General features: G+C 40.0%; 1 protein-coding gene across 2 annotated transcripts in view; it reads left to right on the forward strand.

Annotated features, from left to right (window-relative positions):
* Nucleotides 1-297: 297 nt before the first annotated feature.
* LOC103479095 (polyamine-transporting ATPase 13A3-like) overlaps nucleotides 298-22,524 on the forward strand; it is a 29,288-nt gene continuing 7,061 nt past the window's right edge. Inside the window, exons 1-27 of one of the 2 annotated variants that reach the window (XM_008433326.3) lie at nucleotides 298-599; nucleotides 3,541-3,610; nucleotides 4,813-4,986; nucleotides 5,650-5,820; nucleotides 5,925-5,995; nucleotides 7,953-8,036; nucleotides 8,158-8,227; nucleotides 8,330-8,464; nucleotides 8,633-8,705; nucleotides 8,779-8,910; nucleotides 9,794-9,961; nucleotides 10,049-10,206; nucleotides 11,503-11,691; nucleotides 12,057-12,118; nucleotides 12,191-12,341; nucleotides 12,456-12,578; nucleotides 14,218-14,368; nucleotides 14,521-14,641; nucleotides 15,800-15,924; nucleotides 16,012-16,175; nucleotides 17,734-17,832; nucleotides 17,946-18,025; nucleotides 18,117-18,159; nucleotides 20,057-20,166; nucleotides 20,809-20,905; nucleotides 20,984-21,056; nucleotides 21,154-21,331. In XM_008433326.3, coding sequence (XP_008431548.2) covers nucleotides 3,557-3,610; nucleotides 4,813-4,986; nucleotides 5,650-5,820; nucleotides 5,925-5,995; nucleotides 7,953-8,036; nucleotides 8,158-8,227; nucleotides 8,330-8,464; nucleotides 8,633-8,705; nucleotides 8,779-8,910; nucleotides 9,794-9,961; nucleotides 10,049-10,206; nucleotides 11,503-11,691; nucleotides 12,057-12,118; nucleotides 12,191-12,341; nucleotides 12,456-12,578; nucleotides 14,218-14,368; nucleotides 14,521-14,641; nucleotides 15,800-15,924; nucleotides 16,012-16,175; nucleotides 17,734-17,832; nucleotides 17,946-18,025; nucleotides 18,117-18,159; nucleotides 20,057-20,166; nucleotides 20,809-20,905; nucleotides 20,984-21,056; nucleotides 21,154-21,331 — 3,056 coding nt within the window. In that variant the 5' untranslated portion in view covers nucleotides 298-599; nucleotides 3,541-3,556. Of the gene's footprint in view, nucleotides 600-3,540; nucleotides 3,611-4,812; nucleotides 4,987-5,649; nucleotides 5,821-5,924; nucleotides 5,996-7,952; nucleotides 8,037-8,157; nucleotides 8,228-8,329; nucleotides 8,465-8,632; nucleotides 8,706-8,778; nucleotides 8,911-9,793; nucleotides 9,962-10,048; nucleotides 10,207-11,502; nucleotides 11,692-12,056; nucleotides 12,119-12,190; nucleotides 12,342-12,455; nucleotides 12,579-14,217; nucleotides 14,369-14,520; nucleotides 14,642-15,799; nucleotides 15,925-16,011; nucleotides 16,176-17,733; nucleotides 17,833-17,945; nucleotides 18,026-18,116; nucleotides 18,160-20,056; nucleotides 20,167-20,808; nucleotides 20,906-20,983; nucleotides 21,057-21,153; nucleotides 21,332-22,524 lie in introns of those variants that run through there. The other variant, XM_017310244.2, reaches the window with a different exon arrangement.

Genomic DNA, 22,524 nt, shown 5'->3' on the forward strand with positions numbered 1-22,524 from the left:
GATGTGACAGCAGGAGTTTCTATTAATGACCTTTTTAACATTATCCCAATTTTTTTGAGACACAACATTTTGGGTTTTCATTGTCTCTAATCGATAATCATTAAAATTGGAATATATCACTTAATTTTCTGAAAGTGCAAGAAATATTGCACTTTTACGCATAATTCATTTCTTATGTATTAGTTGTACTTGCAAAATACCAGTATTGTTTTGCATTGGGTTAAGAAGCAGTCATATAATGGGGAGGTTGTTGGACTAAATGTCCACTCGGTTTGCCGTAGTTTCCCCGAATCTTGCTGCGTGGACGCATGGACATGCCGCTGCCGTGCAACGATTTGTTTAAACTTCCAGAAACTCAACCCTAAAAAAAAAAAAAAAAAAAAAAACACACACGGTGTCCCCCGTGGTGACTTCACATCCTGTTTTCCCCACTTCCTTCTGAAAGATCGGCGTGGACTGGGACCGTCCTGTCTCCACGCAACGTGTGCGGCGACCGCACGCTGTCAGATCTGCGGGGCCGCAGAGTTTTTCCAAAGCGACGATCCGGACTCACAAGCATGCAGCAGCTGATTTGTTGACACAGAAGAAAGGAGGCGTCGGTAAGTCTCCACTGCGAGCAGAAACGACCTTAGTTAAATTCTGCAATTTAAGGTGTTTTAGGCTATTGGTAAAAAAAAAAAAAAGAAAAAGATCACATTCTAACTTCATCTGAAACTTGAAACTTGAGTGATTTTCTGTAATCCATGATACAAAATCTATGCAATGTTCTTGTTTTGATTGTGCAAGAGCTTTTCTTATGGGATCGACAACCTGACTGAAAATAAACAACATATTCTGCTATTTACTTTTTTATTTCTGCATCGTCTGCGTTCTGCGTTGGAGTCCACTTTCTTGGCCCTTCATGCTGATTTATGAGCTGAAAACTCCAGTAATCCTCAAATCTGAGTTCCTATCGCATCTGAACTCTTGGCTCTGTGTGAATGGGTTTATGTCAGCTCAGCATTCTTGCATTCTTTCCTCTGAGCTGAAGTGTTTAGTTTGTGACAGCCACGCTGTAGTGATTTTTGTCAACATGCCCCCATCCGTTCCCTCCCTTCCCCAGTGCCTGGGCGCATCTTCCCCTCAGCAAGGTGCCGTGGTGTTGGGTCTGTAGAGTGTCGCTTAATATTACTCTTAGTAAATAAAGAGTTACGTGTAGCTTTTATCTTCTACCTAATCTGCAAAGTGGAGGTGGGCGGATCAATCCAGAAATATCGATAATATCATTACCAATATGGTATCAATATGTCCCCCACCCTCCTTTTTTTCCCCAGTTTGCTGTGAACCCTCAGGCCAGTTAGCATGGCCACCGATGAAAGGTTTTCCTGTACCAGTGAGTTTTTTCTCCATATGAGTACATGAGGATGATTGACAGTGCTAAGTCCCTCCTGGCTCTGATTGGTTGTTTTTGACCAGGAGTGGGGCATTTCTTCAGAAAAGCTATAGCAGCTCAGAGAGGAGGTGGAGGAGATCGATCTTTTCACAGATTATCTGTTTTATACTGTAAAAACATCAAACGGATTCGATTTTTACTCTGATATTTTTTTCTTTTTCTTGTTGTTTATTGCTTTTAACTTCAAGCACTTTGAATTGTCTCTGACTAGAATGGGTTTGTGGTTATGAAGAGACAAAATGTGAATAGTTTCACATGATGCATTAGCACTCTGCAGGGCTCTGTGAAGGATCTGAACTGGGTAATTCTTCTGTGTGCTTCAAAGAGCCGGGCTGTCGGCGGATCAGACGTTGTAAAGCTGTTACAGAGTGTGAACATGTGTACACGGTGCCAAGGTTCAGACGTATTGCAACCTATATTCCACTGGATCGCTGGTTAACACCACGGTAGTCACATTGCACAACAGTGTCAATAAAAGTTTAAGTGAGGTTGTCGTCATGGAAATACAGTTAATGTAAAGTCACAGGGGTTTCCACAGCACAGGAACCGTCTGGCCACACAGTTCTTGTTCTGATAGAATGTAGGTGTAGGAGGATTTTGAAGTCAAACTGACCTGAGTGTCTAAATTTTCCTGCTTAGCCTCCAAGTCTTAGAGACTCTTTCTTTCATGCTCCCTTTCCTATCTGTGAGGGACATAATGATTGTTTTACTTTCCTTCCTTCTGTTTATGTCTTCCAATGACTCACCGATAAATGCCTGACTGACATAATCTTTATTCAAGTTTTGTTGCTAAAGTCCTAAACATAGCGGTGACGTTCCAGCCGAATTTGTACCCTGATTCTGCCACACTTTGCACTATCTGAAAACATCCAGCGGTTTCTGATAGGGGAGGCCTTGCCTTTTCCAGCCAATATTGGTTTATTATAGAGGTGTGCCGATCGATCGGCCACCGATCATAATCGGCCGATTTCCGTGAAAAAGTGTATGATCGGTGGTCGCCGACACGGTCTCTTGTTGCCGATCACACAAACCGATCACCTGCATCTCATTTCCCAGCCTGCCTGTGCAGCTGGTCTCCTCTTTCCTTCACTCTGCGCAAACGCGCAGCAACAAATCCTAAGCAATGTGGAACTATAACGCACTGAGTGAATGGGGAAGTTTGTGTGTTGCTGCAGAAAATTGAAGCACGTCAAAATGCATCTTGCATTATTTAGCCTCTTCAGAACCTTCATATGTTTTCAGTCTGTTAAAGATAGTATTACCGATAGCAGTACAATTTGCACAATGCCTGTTTTTTTCTCGGAAAAAGTTATTAAAAACAAATTTTTGTCTAAATTAAGGTGAATTCATGGTTCCTTTTTCCACATAATGTAACCAGTAGTGCTTTTGATTAAAAAAATAATAATTATGTGATCGGTATCCGTGATCGGTATCCGTGATCGACCCTCATGGGTGATCGGAATCGGTATCGGCAGGAAAAAACCTGATCGGCACATCTCTAGTTTATTACGGTAATTTTACGTAGCAGGGAGTGAGCTTAATCTGAGGGGCACTCTTTTAATAGATGGTAAATTGTGAAAATAACATGCTAGATATTGGAAGTCGCAGTTGTTATGAATAAATGGGCAAATATCTTTACTCGCATGACATTTAAAAAGTTGCATACAATTAAAATAAGCAAATATATCCAGGCCGAGATTTTAAATTTATGACATAAATGAGGCGTATTTCTGACGTATTAGGAGGTTTCTTCATGTTAAAGGGGAGTTTTCCTTTCTGCTGTGGCCACATGCATGCTCAGTGTAAGGTATTGCTGCACAGCCAAAGACACGAGTTGGCATTTTACAAAATTTAAATTGAACTTAACTGCATATTTTAATAACTAGAATTTGAAGTGTATGCAAATGACTTTGAATCATACTACATGATTGAATTATGACCCATGTTGTGAATTGGCTCTCCATAGATAAAGTGAATTGAATTAAATGTAATCTATTTTATGCTCTTGGTAAGAGATTATGTTTTAATGATAATTAGAGAGAGTTAAAGTTTTGTCTGTGTAATGAATAAAATTGATTCGTCGTCACGTATTTATATTTCCTTTGCAGATGTTAGGCTGACAAAATGAAGACAAGAGAAGATGTAAAAATAATCAACCAGGGTCTGGAGGATGAGATGGTAAACAAAAATTGTGTTTATTGTTTAGACAATATTCCCGTGTTATAGTAAAGTTAGAAATTGTGACAATATATTTGGCTCCAGATATCTGTAAACTCCATTATTCTTAGATTATTTTTAAGTTTAGCAAATAGAAATAATGTTGATAATCCTAACTGATCTAAAACAGGGGAAGAGTTAAGTCTGATTTCATGTCAGATCTTTCTTTATTCAATATATGTAAATATCTGATTTCAGCTGTGTATTATTATGAATACATGATTGAGGTTCAGGCTCAATTGAAACACATTATTTGCTATCAGTGAAAACATTGATAACCTTTATTTTGTTACTTATGTTACTTAAGTGGTTACAGTGGCGCAGTTGGTAGAGCTGTTGCCTTGCAGCAAGAAGGTTCTGGGTTTGATTCCCGGCCCCGGTCTTTCTGCATGGAGTTTGCATGTTCTCCCTGTGCATGCGTGGGTTTTCTCCGGGTACTCTGGTTTCCTCCCACAGTCCAAAAACATGACTGTCAAGTTAATTGACCTCTCCAAATTCTCCCTAGGTGTGAGTGTGTGTGTGCATGGTTGTTTGTCTTGTGTGTCTCTGTGTTGCCCTGTGACAGACTGGCGACCTGTCCAGGGTGACCCCGCCTCTAGCCCGGAACGTTAGCTAGAGATGGGCACCAGCAATCCTCCTGACCCCACTGAGGAACAAGGGTGTAAAGAAAATGGGATGGATGGAGAAATGATGATTTTATAAACCTCAGTCCCATCTGAAGATACAAACCTGTAAAACTGTTCCCTGGCCGTTTCTTCACAACGTAACTGCTGGGATTCCTGCTTACATATTTGCCAACCAAGATGGCGGTTGGTGTTTTCTTCTGTTGTCATTAAAAATACAATATCAATCTTCACGGCATATTTAATTGAATCGCAGGAAGAAAAAAGTTCTGATAAAAACCTTTGAAAAAATGAAACAAATATCCCCAATTTAAATGCTCATAATACTATTACAATACCTGCCATTTTGTTATTCACTTGTACATAAAAAAATAAATATCACAGCAAACTTGATATTTTTTGGTTGTTCACATAACAGTTCCTTTAAAAACACGGCGATGCATTTGGCTGTGAAGCATTTCAGGAGAAACGTGTGTGTGTGTGTGTGTGTGTGTGTGTGTGTGTGTGTGTGTGTGTGTGTGTGTGTGTGTGTGTGTGCAGGAAGTCAGCGGCTACCGGCCCTGTCTGTGGAAGCTGGCCCTGGTTGGGGTGGGTGCAGTTTGCTCGGGGGGTCTCCTCCTGCTGCTGCTCTACTGGCTGCCAGAGTGGGGCGTCAAGGGGACGTGCACACACACGTCTCTGAGCGATGCACACACCCTGCTTCTCAGAACCAAGGTGCAAAACAAAATCAACATTAAGCAATGAACGTTGATAATTTATTTATGACCTGTTTGCACTTGTTTTCATATGAGCAAAACATGGGAAGAGTTGAAAACACCTGATTTGTGTATATTCTGCATGTTGATTAATTTGAACATCAAACATTAAAGCTAGAGCTTTAACCATGTAACTTTTATTAATTAAAATATATATTTTTTTACATATTTGCTGAAACCATGTCATGGGAGGACAGTATGAGACAGATAATCTGTGAAAAATATCAAGCTCCTCTGCCCCTGTCTACCACTACAGCTAGCACAGCGTATCATGAATCCTAACGCTAGTTAGCATAGCCACCGATTAAGGCGAATTAACAGCTTTCCTGTTGTTTCTCCGCCATTAGCACATTTAGTGGCACGTACATGAGGATTATTGACAGTGCTAAGCCCCTCCTCCTGGCTCTGATTGGTTGTGTAGTCTGGGAGCGGTGCATTTCTTCAGACGGCAATAATAATTCAGATTGGAGGTGGAGGAGATCAAACTTTTCAGATTATCTGTCTCATAGCTAACTGTCACAACATGGTGACAGTTTTATCAAATATGTAATAAACTTTAACAAAAAAAAAGTTACAACATACTACAGCTTTGAGAAATGTCTTTTCTGGGTGAACTTTGAAGGATGAGTTCAGGCAGTGGTTTCGAGTCAGAGTCCACAGAATGTTGGCTCCAGGCAGGAAGCCCTTTGAGGATCTGGATGTAAAACCCAGAGGTCAGCCCCCAAACGGAGACATTGGTCATCAGGTCTGCTCTGTTCCCGATGAACAGCTTCCCCAGGAGCAGCAGGTTTGGGTACGTTACATTACATGTGTTTTTACTTATATGGACTTTATTATTGTGGAACATAATGATGAACCATTCGGCCTCTGGTCACCTCAGTCTCCTTTCCCCCTTAGATACAATACTTCACGCACCACAACTTTAGATACTACTGGAATGATGCCATCCAGAACTTTGAATTCTATCAGTAAGTGGTCCCCTCTGCCATTTCACCTATATTGCCTTATGTTGAGAAAATAACCCTTAAATGAACTAAATCTCTACTTATGGAGTGATAGCACAACTTGTCTTATAAATTTGCATACAGTTGAGCCCATAAATACCATTCTGCTGAAATTGTTTAATATTAAATATTGTGTTGAGAAATAAAATTAAATATCATGTTTCAAGGACACAAATTCAAATATCAAAGCTGTTCTTGAAGTTTCTGGAGAGCCTTTCTCTCTTCTCCATCAGGATGATTTTGTCAGATGTTATCCTTTCAGTCTCACAGCGTTGACTTCATATTTCTGGCTGGGCTATTCCAAACTGTTGGCATTGTTTTCTGGTAACTGTCCACTCAATGCAGGTTGATGCAACCCTTTGTTATACTATAAGGAATTTATGGTGTTTATGGAAAAAAAAGACATTTTCTGGATTTGTTTTTATTCTAGCTTGGAATTGGTAGCAGGTAGAAACCTAATGTTCCCTTAAAGGGGTGATAATTATGTTTTTTCCAGGCACATAGTTCCATTTTATAGCTCAATCAAGTAATTTTGTTTCCTTCAGTTGTTATAAAAATGCTACATATATATTAAACATGACTTTAAATAAATTTGATATTGCAATTTTAGGCCTTGAAATTGGACCTCTGTCTCCAGCTCCTGCTCTTTCCCTCACTCTGCCTTCAGCGCGTCATCACAACAACCTTTCTCTGTTAAGCCGCTTACAAGCTTTCTTCTGAGAGCTGGACTGAGAAATAGTTCATATAGTGAACTTAAGAGGCGACCAGTTCCACTTGGTGTTTGCTAATTGCTGCTGGCTAGTCTGAAGGAGCTGAGTGGGGGAGCCGTGGGGAGGAGAGGTGCTCTGTGAGGCGGAAGCTTGAAGGCATCTCTAGGTTTCAGCAAACGTTTTGCAAACCTGAATAGTTACCAGGGGAGATTAAAGGATTTCTCAAACATGAATGAAAGATTAAAGCAAAACTCCAGGCATGTTTTTTTTTATGAGGGAATAACTTTATAACATGATGTAAAAGCTCAAAAAAGTCATCTTTACATAATACTGCCCTTTTAAGAGCAACACATTATGCTTCATTTTAAACAAGTTAGGATATTTTTACGGGCTGTACAATTTATGATCGTTACATTTTTGTATCATTCTCATAAAGTGAGATTTCACCTCCTCATCCTGCTTATTATGAACTTGTCTCAGAATGAACTGTTTTAGGTCTCTATCACTTTTATGCAAATGACCACGACCCCCAACCCAATATTTGCACTTGTCTTTTCCAGTAGTCATTGTACAGAGCATACAGTGATAAAACCAGCTGACCAGCTTAGTTTGGATTGCTAGGTAACATATATATCAGTGCCTGCCAATTGTGACGCCACAATCGAGAGGTTTTTAAAACGGCTCATTTTCCAGACAACAAAAACACATGAACTTATACCCAGAAAATGATTGGATGTTTTTTTTCTTTTTTTGTTACTAAAAGCAGTACAGAACCAAATGAAGGTACACAAACATTAAAAACAATAGGTCCCCTTTAAGTGAATTAACAGGTTCACTAGCATGAACTGAAGTCATTAATGTAGCCCTCTGTGATCGATATTGTTATATTGATAATTTACAATCTAACTATTTCTTCTTTCATCCTGTGGAAGAGGTCTGGTGAAATGTAGCATCTCAAATGTTACTCTGTGAAGAACGATGAGGCTCTTTCTGGTCTCTTCTCTAATCCAACATACTGGGTCACAATTTTTGATCCAAAGTTTGGTTCAGACAGCACACATCCAGGTTTTGGTTTGAAGAAGACAGCCAGCGTATTTTAGTGTGTAGCTGATGTGGATCTGTGCATGGTTTATACATGAGACCCCTGAAGTTGTTATGAGTTGAAGAGCTGTCCACACGACAATAGAAGATAAAACTCTGTGCTCCTCTAGAGGCCTGGAGGATGTGAAGGTGAGCTGTGCCCACATCCACTCTGAACACAGCCGTGGGCTGACCAAAGCACTGCAGGACTACAGGTACCTCTCTGCATTAGAGTTTTATTTGATTTTTTAATTTTTGATGAAAAATATGTCAATTCACACAAATTTACTGGTGACAAAGTCCAAAAAAAAAAAAAAATCTCAAACATTCTTTCAGGAGGTTGTTTTTCGGGGAGAATGAGATTGCTGTGAGAGTCCCCTCTCTGTTCAAGCTTCTCATCAAGGAGGTGAGTGTTAAACCCGCGCCTCTTCCTTTAACACTCCAACTTGAATTAACTCTGCTTCCAACTGTTCCAGATGGTTTTTATTTCTCTGTTATTTCCCCCCAGGTGCTGAATCCTTTCTACATCTTCCAGCTCTTCAGTGTTGTTCTGTGGAGCGCCGAAGACTACTACTATTACGCCACAGCCATCGTTTTCATGTCAGTCATATCCATAGCTACCTCACTGTACACCATTAGGAAGGTGAGGCATAGACAAGTGAATGCTGACCGGAGAAGATTTTGTTCAATTTGTTTGTCTTTTCTAGATTTCTACACATAATATTTGTCATTAGAATACTGGTAGCCATGTGACCGTTTACTTTTTTTATTTTTTATTTCTGAGTAAATCTCCCTTCTGACTGTTCTGCAGCAATACGTGATGCTGCACGACATGGTGGCGTCTCACAGCGTGGTGCGAGTGTCGGTGTGCAGAGGAGACAAAGGCATGTTTGACGTTCTGCCGCACGTCGCTGCTGGAGTGCCCGCTCTCCTCGCTCACTGTTGTGTCCGTCTCAGACACAGAACAGACCATGTCGACGGAGCTCGTGCCGGGTGATGTCATCGCCATCCCGGCCAATGGGATGGTGATGCCGTGTGACGCCGTGCTTTTCCAGGGGACCTGTGTTGTGAACGAGAGCATGCTGACAGGTGTGGATGTTTGCTGGGCGTCAGGTTCTTTTAAGTTTTAAAGGTGCAGTATGTAACTTTTATATGTAAAAAAAAAAAGTTTTACAGAGTCGGGTAATTACATTTACTCAGTTACATTTACTTAAGTAGGTTTGTAAAATAAATGCACTTTTAGGGGTTACTTTTACTTTTACTTGAGTAATTTTATCATGAAGTATTTTTACTCTTACTTGAGTAAAATGTCTGGATTCTCTATCCACTGAATGAAAAAACAAACATGTTTTAATCAAAAAATTCACCGGACACACACACACACCTGCAGCTTTTGTTAAAGTTTCACAAGTTTTTATATGCAAATAAATAGATTTAGAAAAATTGTTCCTTATGAATGATTTTCTTATTTCCTATTTACGCTATTTTTATGAGTTATTTTAATTCTGGTCTTTAAAATACCAAAATGTCCACAAAACTTTATACTTTGGTTTGTCTGATGATGTAATTTTTAAATGTTAAATGACTGATGCTTTGATCAGTTCAGTCGCCTTTTTACCAAATACTTTTTTACCCTTACTTCTTAAATTTCTTGGACAGTTACTTTTTACTTTTACTTGAGTGAAAACATGTTGAAGTAGTGCTGTTCTTACTTGAGTACAGTTTTTGATACTCCATTCAGCTCTGGAAATGAGACAGATATGACTGAGCGAGCGTGATGTAAAACTCACAAAGTCAATTTGACATAATTTTGCCCCTTTAAAATCTTCATTTGTTCCTGACCCGTGGGAATATTCTGAGAATTCTTTTCTAGTAATGGCTTCCTAAGTGCTGCAGTTTGAGCTAAAAAGAAAAAAAATCTGTCCCAACTTGGCTTTCACTGGATATCTCTCCACATACCTTCTTTCTGCAGGTGAAAGCGTTCCAGTGACCAAAACCAGTCTGCCCAGTTCGGGCGACGAGGCGGCGAGGAGATACAGCATGGAGGAACACAAGAGACACACGCTGTTCTGTGGAACCCACGTCATCCAGACCCGCTTCTACACTGGCGAGCTGGTGAAGGCCGTGGTGATTCGAACAGGTGAGGCACGCACATAAAAATGTTCATCATCAAAACGCAAAAATGACAACAATCTCAACGACTTCCGTCCACCTAACCCCCCCACAGGCTTCAGTACAGAGAAGGGCCAGCTGGTGTGCTCCATCCTCCACCCTAAGCCCACAGACTTCAGGCTGTACCGGGACGCCTACCTCTTCCTGCTGTGTCTGGTCGGTGTGGCGGGCATCGGCTTCGTCTACACCATCGTCCTCAGCATCATGAACAAGGTCCCACTGCTGCTGCTCTACACACGTCTGCAGGGTATCATGTTTGTCAGCGTAAAGACGTGGAAACGCATTTTGTTGCATGAATTCAAATGAAAAAGTGTAGAAAAATCCAACCTTTAATTTGTACATTTATACAGTTGGGGGGGGGGGGGGATACCACGTGAGTAAATAGTTTTTCACCAATATTAGCCGTGTGATAACAAATGTTGCTGGACGATAAATTGTGACAGAAGTTATTGGCATTAACGATAGTGTTGTTTTGAGTCCATTTCCAAGTGATATAAGACAGTACACCCAAACACCAGTCTCCCAGCTGAGTTTAGTGCATGTTTATCTTTGTGATAGTAGGACAGAATAGACTCTTTTCTTGCATAAGTATTAAGCAATGTTGCTCCTATCTGCAACTGTCCTATCAGTGAGTTTTAGAAATTGATTTGCCTCCCTTCCTTTGTTCTCACTGTGAGATGGCAACGTAAATATAGGTGCCACTTTATCTGCATTCCCCTGGGAAAAAGGAGGCCATGGGTTACTTATTAAAAGTTCCCACAAACTTTGATCAGCTTCTAAAAAGTTTAAATGAAATTAATTTTCTCTGTTATATTTTGTGTATTTGGGTCAGTGGGGATTTTGTTGTAACAGTTATTTCTTAAAATGGATTCTCCCCGTTAAAGGGTCAATAAGATGTAAAATTGACTTTTTTAAGCGTTGCTTCTTGTTATACTGTTATTCCCTCTTCAAAAACATACCTGGAGTGTTGCTTTGATTCTTTCATGCATGTTTGAGAAATCCTTTAATCTCCCATGGCAACCATTCTGAAGTTGAAGGCAACCTAGTGCCAGCTGAGTAGCAACCCTCCCACCGCAACTCCACCACTAAGCTCCTTCAGACCAGCCAGCAGCAATTAGCAAACACCTGGTGGAACTGTGCACCTAATGAGCTCAATATAGGAGCTACTTCTCACTTCTCAGCTGGTGAAAACCTTGCAAAAGGGTTAATAGAGGAGCCATGTTGTGATGACTTCCTGAAGGTGGAGTTTCAGAAAGAGCAGGAGATTCAGAAGGAGACAGAGACCCAATTTCAAGGAGTTATTTTACAAAGTCAAATTTCTTTTAATTCATATTTGATATATGACAACATCTGAAGGTAACATAATTACATGATTTTGCTATAAAATGGCACTATGTAGCTGTAAAACAGGTAGTAATGCCCCTTTAAGGCTTTTTCCATGTCTTTACTAGGGATGCCTCTAAATGTGGGATTTGTAGTTTTCATTGACGGTTTCTCCAAAACATGCAGGTTTCAGCTAAAACCATCATCATCGAGTCTCTGGACATCATCACCATCACCGTTCCGCCGGCCTTACCGGCAGCCATGACAGCAGGCATCGTGTACGCACAGCGGCGTCTAAAGCGCGTCGGCATCTTTTGCATCAGTCCTCAGAGGATCAACATGTGTGGCCAGCTTAACCTGGTCTGCTTTGACAAGGTAATCCACAGCAACAAGACAAATTCACATTTCACTAGCAGATTTTTTTCAGTTGTATCAAAACATTTACCATGTTGTTAGTGAAACAGTCTGCTTAGAACTGGTACTTTTTTAAAAATACCAATTTTCAAGAATTATTGACTTAAAACAAGCTGAAAGGTTACTTGTAAGTTAGTTTTGTCTTATTTCAAGTGCACTAAGATATTTGCACTATAAACCAGACCAAAAATACTTGGTAAAGATTTTGTATTTTTGAAGTTCTAAAAATGATCTCATGAAAAGGAAGCAGTTTAAGAGTGAAGCAAAGATCCTGATTGAAATGCTCTGGTTGGTGCTTTAGCTGCATGTTTGTATTTATGCTGCAGACTGGCACTCTCACTGAGGATGGATTGGACCTGTGGGGCATCCATAGAGCAGAACACAGCAGGTAGAGGAAATATCTCTCGCTCTCATTTCCTCCCTAAAAACGAACGCAGAACTCCCCGACTTGCGTCTGCAGCTTTGTTGCTCCGGAGCCGGGCCCAGCCGAAGAGCGCCTGGTGAAGAGCGCCTTCGTGGCCTGCATGGCAACGTGTCACTCTCTCACTAAAATAGAGGGAGAGCTCTCCGGAGACCCTTTAGATCTGAAGATGTTTGCCGCCACATGCTGGGTGAGTAAAAAGTTGCTTCAGACAGAAACGGTTTGAATGTGTTTCTGTTTCCCACAGCAGGGTTAGTCTGTTTCTCCAAAGAAATATTTATGGATTTTTTTATTTCCTCTTTAGGTGTTAGAGGAGCCGACAGAAGAAGAAACTGCGCTTCACAATCCGCTGATGCCCACAGTGGTTCGACCTCCAAGGCGAGCCGTCACTGGAGACGGTCAGAGCCAGTCGCAGATCCAGAACACGGTACATGTCCAGCGTGTCCACTTTCACATTTGTGTAAGACAGAATATTCTGTCACATAACAACAACAAGCTTCAGCAGATTTGATCAGGATTTTATTCAACAGACCAACGCAAAGTAGGGCGTAATTGTGAAAAAGAAGAAAAATTGTTCATGGTTTTTTTTCTCTTTCTTTATAAGTCTGAAAAGTGTGGGGTGCATTTGTAGTCATGTCTCTTCTATTGTGATGCTTCTAAATAAAATGCAGTGGAACCAGTTTCCTTCAGAATCATGAAACCAGTAAATAAATCCACTTGTAATTTAATTAGCGTCTGAGTCCAGCTGCTCTGTGAAGAACACTGCAAAAACACAAAATATTCCCAAGTATTTTTTATCTAGTTTCTACTGTAGATATCTTGGCTCATTTAAAATGTGACAAAATTAACTTACATGTAGCTTTCCAGCTTGTTTTAAGTCAATAATTCTTGTATATTGATAAACAGTAGCAGTTCCATTGGTTGATTGTTTCAGTTATAAAATGGGAAACATATGTTGTTAAGTGAACAAAATCTGCTTGTGAAACGACAACTTTTTATTAATATTTAAGAACTATTGACTTAAAATAGGTTCCTATAATATTGACTTGTAAGTTAGACTTGTCTTATTTCAAGTGACCTAAGATATTTCCAGACAAAACTAGACCAAAAACTACTTAAGATTTTATGTTTTTGCAGTGAAATCCAGTTGAAATGCTGCCATAAGCATTTTTGGGAATACTTTCAGAGTTGTGTGTGTGGGTTACAAAAATTGATTAAATCAAAACTTATCTCTGGTCAAAACACTGATTATCACCACAGTTAAACACGGAAGTGGCTGCATCGCGATTGTAGGATTTCTTTTCCTTCAGAAATTCCAGTGAAGGTAGCCAGAGTTGATCCAGGCAGAAAGACTGTTTTAGTCTTAAAAAAAGTAGAAAACCAACCAGATTTAATGTTTTATACATTAAATTTGATGATTCTGTACTGTAAAGTCAGTTTGTGGGCAACAGAATGTGAAAATCTCTTAGGAGGATGAATAGGTTTGCAGGGAGCTGTAAAAGTAGCAGTCTCTATGACAACCTATTAGGGTCATTGTTGATAGAAAAAAAGTTAGGAGCACATTTCTGCCAAAAAACTCTGAAGTCTTTAGATTAATTCTAGAAATTCCATTATCAATAACAATCATTTCTAATTCCAGAAAAAAATACTTGGAAATTCCAGAATTTCAAAAGTTGAAAATGTTCAGGTTTCTTCCTCAACTAGTTTTTTTCTAGCAAATCTGTAACATTTCAAACTCAAACTTTTCCAAGTTTTTTTCTAGAAAATTTCTGTGATGAATCTTAAAATTTCTGAGTTTTTTTTATAGCAAAGCGCTTTAATGCAGCTCTTGGAACTGTCTTATTGCTGAAATGTGCTATACAAATAAACGTGATTGATTCATTTATAGCAATTTTTTGACTTTTGGGGCTCAGAATTTTTCTCTAGAAGATTTCTGAGCTTAATTTCAAAGTTTCTGAATTTTTGGTGAAAATGTCTCCTTTTTCTAACTACAATGGCCCTAACACGGCGTTGTGGGCATGGAGAAAATTAACATTTTTAAGTTTTTATTAACGTTGTTTCCCCAGTCCTGTGAGATGGGCATAGTGCGACAGTTCCCCTTCTCCTCAGCGCTGCAGAGGATGAGCGTGGTGGTCAGGAGGCTGGGGGACAAACACATGGAAGTCTTCCTGAAGGGGGCACCCGAGGTCGTGGCTGGCCTTTGCAAACCAAACTCAGGTCAGGCCTTCTTCTTTTGGGGTGAAGACAGCCTCTCCTTTTTTGTCTTCTTTATAATAATAGCAAGAAAGCGGCAGCAGAAAGGCTTGGTGCCTCATCCAGGGCCCTGGTGCGTCCAGACCGCTCTGATCCCAGCCTGTCCTTCCCTTCAGTCCCACAGAATTTCACTGAGACTCTGGAGAGCTACACCAGGCAGGGCTTCAGGGTGATTGCACTGGCACACCGACAGCTGGAGTCCAAACTGTCCTGGCACAAAGTCCAGACGCTCAGCAGGTACGTCACTAATCCCAGATAAAAAGCGTTGGCAGTGCCTGCACTCGCTCCCACCTGGAGTCTGAATCTGTCTGCTCACATCTCCACTGTTAATGTTTAAACTCCGACCCTGATGTTCTCCCGTCTCTTCTACAAGCAAATATGACTTTCACACTGCGTAAACTTTATGTTACGTCACAACCACAAACTTCAATGTGTTATTTAGGGATTTTATTCCATTCAGCAAAACTTTTAACCTCCAGCTGTGAAACGCTAGTGAAGAAATGCCTCAGAAGACGTGCAGCTAGTACAACGCTTGGCAATATGGACTTAAAGTTTTATCACAATATTTTATGGTGTTATTGTGATAATGATAAAAGTGAGGATAAGAACTATTTATTACTTTTATTTTAGGTAACCATATGGCTGTAACGACATGACACAGCAATCAGAGCCACATAAATAGACCTTCTTTAGGACTCCAGTCACAGAAAGAAGTCTGATTTATATCTCTAAGCTACATGCAGTAACTGCATTTAATCATATTTTTAAATTAATTCATATGTATTGATACTTTTCTTGAACAAATATAGAGAAAACTGTAAAAGTAACAGGCCTGACAATATGGACCGTTTTGTGGGGTTTTACGTATCATTAGCTGAAATATGGCAACAATAAATCAAAAATAAATGCCCAACCCTACGCTAGTAGCAGAACTAATATGAAAATTTGGGCCAATTTCAATATCCCTGTAAACATTGTTGTTATGGCCGACAGTCTATGTTTATTGTATAATTTATATATCTCACTACACCTCTGGCACCTTAAAAAAATCAACCACTCTCACTGTCACATGACCAAGCAAACACTACATGATCAAAAACCAGAAACAAATGGCAACAAGATGGAAATTAATATCGGTTGTTAATATTGTATAGGACTGATACTGATATATTACTAAATGACTAATATCGTCTGATACCAATGACGCTGCTGATACATCATACATCTCTAAGCAGAAACATTTTATTAAGCATTCTCTAAACACCTTATTTAATTTCCTTTTTGGATAAATAAAGTATTTTTTAATTTAAATTTGAATTTTAATGACTCAATGTTTCTGTTTGCGGTTACTCTGATATTACAGGTGTTCGGTTTGTGTTTTTGTTTTTTTTTCAGGGATCTGATAGAGACCAACATGGAGTTCCTCGGGTTGATCGTCATGCAGAACAAAATCAAACAGGAGACGGCCGGCGTTCTGACTGAGCTCCGGAGGGCTAACATCCGCACTCTGATGGTCACAGGTATCTCCGTTCCGTGAAGACGTCCGTTCATCAGGGAGAACGCCGGTCTGCACTGACACCCTCTTTCTGACGGGTTTTCTCTATCAGGGGACAACATGTTGACAGCTATCTCTGTGGCTCGAGACTGCGGCATGATCCGTCCACACGAGAACGTCATCGTCGTTGACGCTGCACCCCCCGGAGACTCCTGTCCCCCCTGCATCACGTGGCGTTATGTGGAGAACCCCGCTCAGACCGCCAGGGACGATCAGGTGAGCCTGGAGGTTTTGAGGAATACTAGGTTGGAGTCGTTAAGAGAAAAAGAGTTACCTCCCTAAGTAATGATTAAGGCTTGATTAAGACACATTATTTTCTATTATTTCCTCAATCAAGCTTTGATTGATTGATATCTCATTCAAACCACCAGTGGTTTGTCTGTTAGCCAGTGGTGGGCACCGCTAACTAAAAGGTTAGCTGTGCAAACCATAAAGTACTAATAATAAACATTAGTTCCACTCACGCTAAGGCATTACATCAACAAGGTCTATTTTCAGAAGCTAATGCTAAGGCGCTAACTTTATTTCAAATCTTATCTGCTATTGAAAGACTACAATCCTTCGCAACAAATTTAGTTGACATTGTAACTTAAATGTTCCATAATGCCCTTAGATATTGTATTTATGTTTATAGCTTGTTCTCGTTCCCTACTGTCTGTTTTATTGTTCCTGCATGTTTCTTGCTTGGAATAAAGTTATTTGGGGAGAAAAGTGACACAAAGTTAGGAGACGAAATGAAGCTAAACAGCGTCCAAACAAAAAGCAGGAATATAAACGTTGTAACTGCCAACCAAAACCTCAGCACAGATGTTGAACTTTTAGAATGTATCCAGGTAAATTAATTTAGGGCAAGCTAAGTGCGCTAAATGTTTTTAAAGTTAGCAAATGTGCTAAAGTGCTACATGAAAAATTAGGGCATTAGCGGTTTAGCTGAAGTGTTCCCACCACTGCTAGTAAGCTGTCAAAGTTTATAAATATTTCTTTTGGCTATTATATAAAAAAGTTTCCAGGAAGAGATTGAAAGACCTTCACTGTCTAACACACGCCATTTTTTCTCAAGAGCAAAAACAATTCAGCAATCAAAATGATAAAACTTTTTTTTAAATTTTCAACAGGAGCAACCAAATGAAGTTAATCCTCAGATTTCTACATCATTACCAGCTCACAGATCTCTGCAGGACTTTCTGCTTTTCACTCTTCCATGATGTCATAGTATTTGTGCAGGTGTCTCCTCACAGCAAACACTCAACCCACCCACCCCACCGCCCACCGGGGACTCAGTTTTTACTAGTTTTTAACAGCTTTCTGCTGCTAAGGTTATTATCCTGTGACAGCGAGCTTTTCAGATCTATGGCGCAGTGAAAAAGTACCGATTGGTTCTGTTTGTCACAGATCATCAAGCAGATTTTAGACAAAGATATCCTATTAGTACAGTAAGCAGTTTTCAGTTGAGACTTGTTTAGATATTTAGCTATCAGATGCTTGTGGAAACTGACAATAAGTGTTTTCTCCCACTGTGGAGAACAGATCATATACCTATAATGGTAACTTTAGTAAGAGGCTTTGATAACAGCTGTGCTCCTCTTCTGGTTGACATAAAAATATAACATAAAATAAAGAACAGAACATTTTCATCTCTAATGTATATACTTACATCAGTATTGAATTGCTTTGTGTTGTTCCTGATTTAATTATGTTTTACAATGGCATAATAACGTGAGATGAAATGAGGTGAAATCATCAGTTTGTCCACACCGTGAACTATCTCCCTCAGACTGCACAGATCCTCGTGGAGGAGGAGATGTATCACTTTGCTCTGAACGGTAGAGCCTTTGCTGTTATCACAGAACACTTTCCTCAGCTAATACAGAAGGTACTTTCTCATTTTTGCACGTTGACGTGTCCACATGTTCCACACCAAGTTTGTTTTGCTTATTCGCTTCTGTAGTTGTAATGACATTTTCCTCCCACATGGGGGCGCTGCAGCTCGCGCTAAGAGCCACCGTGTTCGCTCGCATGTCGCCAGACCAGAAGACCCAGCTGGTGGAGATCCTGCAGGGCATTGAGTGAGCCTCTCTGATTCTGCTGCAACTGCTCTTTGGCTCATTTCCATCTGTTTTCACTGCTGCAGCTTCATCCACTCTGTTTACTTTCCAGCTACATTGTTGGAATGTGTGGTGACGGCGCCAATGATTGTGGGGTAAGTTTGGGTTCTCTAAACCATTGGGTAATGTGGGACTCACCTACTCACTGTAGGTGAGTCCCGCAAGCCCGCTCTGCGCAACATGCGGGGACCGACTGCTAATGAGGCATTGAAGCTTCCAACTGCTTCACCACGTAGAGACCAAGCAGGCTGTGCTCAATCAACACACCTCAGGGTGTTATTGTCTCGTTGCAGAGAAACAAGCTCAGGGCTCCCGTTAGTCATTATCATGAGTTAAAATTTTCACGAAAGTAAAATGCTCGTTTTTGTGGCGCATCTGTATCTTATTTTGAAGAGGTATGTAAACGTTACCATAGCGGCTAGAGTCAGAGCGTTTGGGTAGTGGTCGAGAGGAGATGAGTAGAGCTTGTGAGTTTTAAGTCTGGTTTAGACGGCAAGATTTAAGAATTGTCGGCCGATTCTCCAAACCTCGGTGACCACAGAGCTGATAAAAGTACAACAGGTTTGATCGGTTCGTGTGTCCAGCAACACGGCAGGAACCGATTCCAGTCACGAACATCCCGATTCCAGAGGATAATCCAGTAAAACCCCCAACATAGCGGGAATTTAGAATAACCAAACACGGATGACGATGCAGAAGCAATAGTGATAGTTTGTGGAGTCATTTTAAGAAATAAAAGACGTAACAAAAAGAAAAGGAGGTGGATAAAAGACGACGGGAGCAGCCGCTCTATTTGCTGCACTAAGATTTGGAGGTGACCTATGTTTTTTCATAGTTAACATTTTTAACTGAATAAACATAATAATATATAATAATGACCTTTACATATAATAATAAACATTTCCGTTGCTCATATGTCAGCTGTTTGGGATTCCCCTCTTACGTCACCGCGCTTTCTGATTGGCTACCTGTCACATTCAACAGGTTGTATTGTAGTTCCCAGTCAGGGAAAACCCCACAGGCTGTGATAAAAGGGCCAAGACAACCCAAATTGGGCATATTCAGGTTTTAGCGAGAACACCAGCATACCCCCTCTCCCCCCGGGCCGCAACAAAATTTGGAAGTCTTGACCGGTCCGCGATAAGAAAAAGGTTGGGGACCACTGCTCTAAACTGCTGGTGCGTTGGCAAATCAGTTCATTTTTCATGTGAAATATGATGGGATGTTACTTAGACAGCTCAGGTAGACACATAATGGTAATATGCAGCACAAACTGATTAATAATAATAATAATAATAATAATAATAATAATAATAATAATAATAATTTCATTTAAAATATATAGCAATTTTCCAAACACTCAAAGATCAAGTAGAATTATAAACAGATCACTAAGTAGATCAAACAGATTCATAAAGGAGAAAACTGAAATACACAGCACATTAAAAACACACAGGATAAGCAAAGAAATGTTAAAATATAACATTAAACAATCGTATTAATTTAGTTTTAGGAAATATTCAGTACTAGAGTTTAGAATACAGTTTTTTCTGCATCTTGCAAAAGTATGTATTCCTCTGCAGCAGACGGCTTTATTAAACCTTATTTTCATACGACTTTATTCTCATGTTATGTTTTTCTTCTTGCAATTTAGAAAAACAAATTATCTTAGAAAATGAGTACTCTGTTGTAAAAAAAAAAAAGGAACAAGAATATTCTGATATAAAACAGTGTTTAAATGTTGATATTGGCCCTAGAAGGGGAACAGAGACGGTCCAAAAGGTTTGCTTCCTTTTTTGTAAAAGTAATTTTTGTTAAAACTGTAAAGGAACCTGCTATTGTTCATTTAGTATTTACATATCAGGTCATACGTTTCTACTGTTGAGATGCTGATATGACGCAGCAACACATATGACTTACCCGATTGTAAGCGTAGCTTCAAACGCGCTGCTGTCGCCTGTCTCAGAGTAACTGAAGGCGTTTCCCTCTCAGGCCCTGAAAAGAGCACACAGTGGGATTTCTCTGTCTGAGCTGGAGGCGTCGGTCGCTTCTCCCTTCACTTCCTCCACCTCCAACATCTCCTGTGTCCCCAACCTCATCAGGTACAGTGAAGACCAGGTCCTGACCTGGCGCATCGATGAGCAAAGTGACACATAGCAAGAGGTCCAACTTTTCACACCTTTCTCCTGGTGTCCGATAGAGATGCACCGATCCGATATTAGCAACGTCACACTTTCTAATCTTATTTTACATTAAATTTAGAATTCCTAATTGCACTTTACAAACCATTTGAAAGAAAGTTTGTTGCAGTTTATTTTTACATGTTTGACCAAAATAGTCAACCTGTTGTTTTGATCATTTTCAGTTACTTTATCATTTATTTTCCATTGGCTGTTAGCCTCCTAATTGCTCTGACTGAACAAATGACAGTTATTTTTTACATGTTTGTCCAAGCTTGTGAAGCTGTTGGTGTATTTACATATAGTGAACTGATGCAAAGTAATCAAATTAATCTGTAATAAGTCAATTCAGCACAATTCTATATCGGATCAGTATCGGCCGATACAAAAACCTCAGATATCTGTATCTGTATCATAAGTGGAAAGAGTGGATCGGTGTATCCCTAGTTAGTGTCTGATGGAAAACTACACATTTCCCATGAGATTAAAATTCTTCATTTAGTGAAAATGATAAAATAATTTTAGTTGATAATGTGAAAGTCTGAATGTTTATGTTTTCCAAAGGGAGGGACGAGCCGCCCTCATCACGTCGTTCTGCGTCTTTAAGTTCATGGCTCTCTACAGCATCATCCAGTACATCAGTGTCATTTTACTTTACTGGGTAAATACTCCACTGATCTCTTTTTTTATGTGTCTTCTCCTTTTTATTTGTGCAGTTTTAACCTTTTTGTTAACGCAGATCCTCAGCAACTTGGGAGACTTTCAGTTTCTCTTCATTGACCTCGTCATCATTCTCATCATCGCCTTCACAAGTGAGCTCCATTATCAGCTGGATGGGTTGTCAGTTACCGGAGGTCATTCTGCTGATGCCTGTGTGTGTGTTTTGTTTTTTGTTTTGCATGTCTTCAGTGAGTCTGAACCCAGCGTGGAAGGACCTAGTGAGGCAGCGTCCTCCGTCCAGTCTGATCTCGGGCCCACTGCTCTGCTCGGTCCTGACCCAGATCCTCACCTGCCTGGCCTTTCAGGTCTTGGCTTTCTACTTGGTGCAACAGCAGAGCTGGTACGAGACATGGACGCCTCAGTCAGAGTGAGTCACTGTCACTGTGGGACACCGATGGCTTCACCGGTCAGGCCGTTCAGGCCGACCGCAGCAACATCAGTGTGTTCGATCTTTGGCTTTTCTTCAAGTCTTGAGTTTGAGGTCCAAAAGTCTTGGTTCATCCTTCTTTTCTCTCATCTTTCCCTCCATTGAATCAGACTTGTCCTAATTTTTTAAAGTTTAAAATAGCTTTTCTTTTTTTTTGCCTGTTCCATGACAAGAAAGATCAACATATTGTATATGTGGCGTAAGAAATTGTAGGACATTAAAGTCCTTCCGATTGTGTCAAAACTGGTTGAAAGGATTTTTTTTTGCTACATTTACAACCACAAATTATAACTTACAGCTCTGGAAAAAATGAAGAGACCACTAAAAAGGATCCGTTTCACTTTTTGTAGGTGTATGTGTTGCATCCTAGAAGTATTTTATTTAAATTATTACTACTTTTTTTTTAATTTATGGATAAAACACTCCATTCATTTATTTTATATTTGCCCAGTTGTTTTTGTTCAGCCACAGAAGCATTACAGAATCTGAGCTGCGGCAACGTCACTGTTTTGTTGGGTAGCAGAGGTGTGTCAGTTGGTCAGTTGTAGCTCTTAAACAAGAAACTTTGTTACGGTTTTGCGTCTGTGCTTCTGTGCCCGGCTGCTTCTGAGAAGAGCGATTCCCCCCCAAAAATAACACAGCGTAGGGAAAATAAAGTTGCCGAAACTGAAGAAGGACGCCTGTCTGTTTTGTGAGTGCAACATTTGAGTAAAATTAACATGTTTTATTCTATGAACTACTGACTCATGTTTCTCAAATTCCAAGCAAAAATTTAGTATTTATTTGCAGAAACGAGAAATGGTCAATATAACGACAAAAAGGCAGTGCTTTCAGACCTCAAATAATGCACAAAACAAGTTAATATTCATTTAGAAACAACAATCCTAATGTTTTAACTCAGGAAGATTTCAGAAATCAATATTTGGTGGAATAACCAGGAGGTTTTCAATGAGGATCAGTGGAGTGGGCTCTTCATTTTTAGCTGTATGTTGTTTTACATGATAGATAAACACACTTTTGTGAGGTGGAAGAACGACTAAACTATATATGATTTTCATGTTTTGCAAAAAAATATTCTCTGTTTCTCCAAATAATACCTGATCATCCAGAGCCATGTCTAAAATGGCCGGCTA

Source organism: Poecilia reticulata, chromosome 17 (genome assembly GCF_904066995.2).
Source record: "Poecilia reticulata chromosome 17, P_reticulata-male-v2, whole genome shotgun sequence".
NCBI lineage: Eukaryota > Metazoa > Chordata > Actinopteri > Cyprinodontiformes > Poeciliidae > Poecilia > Poecilia reticulata.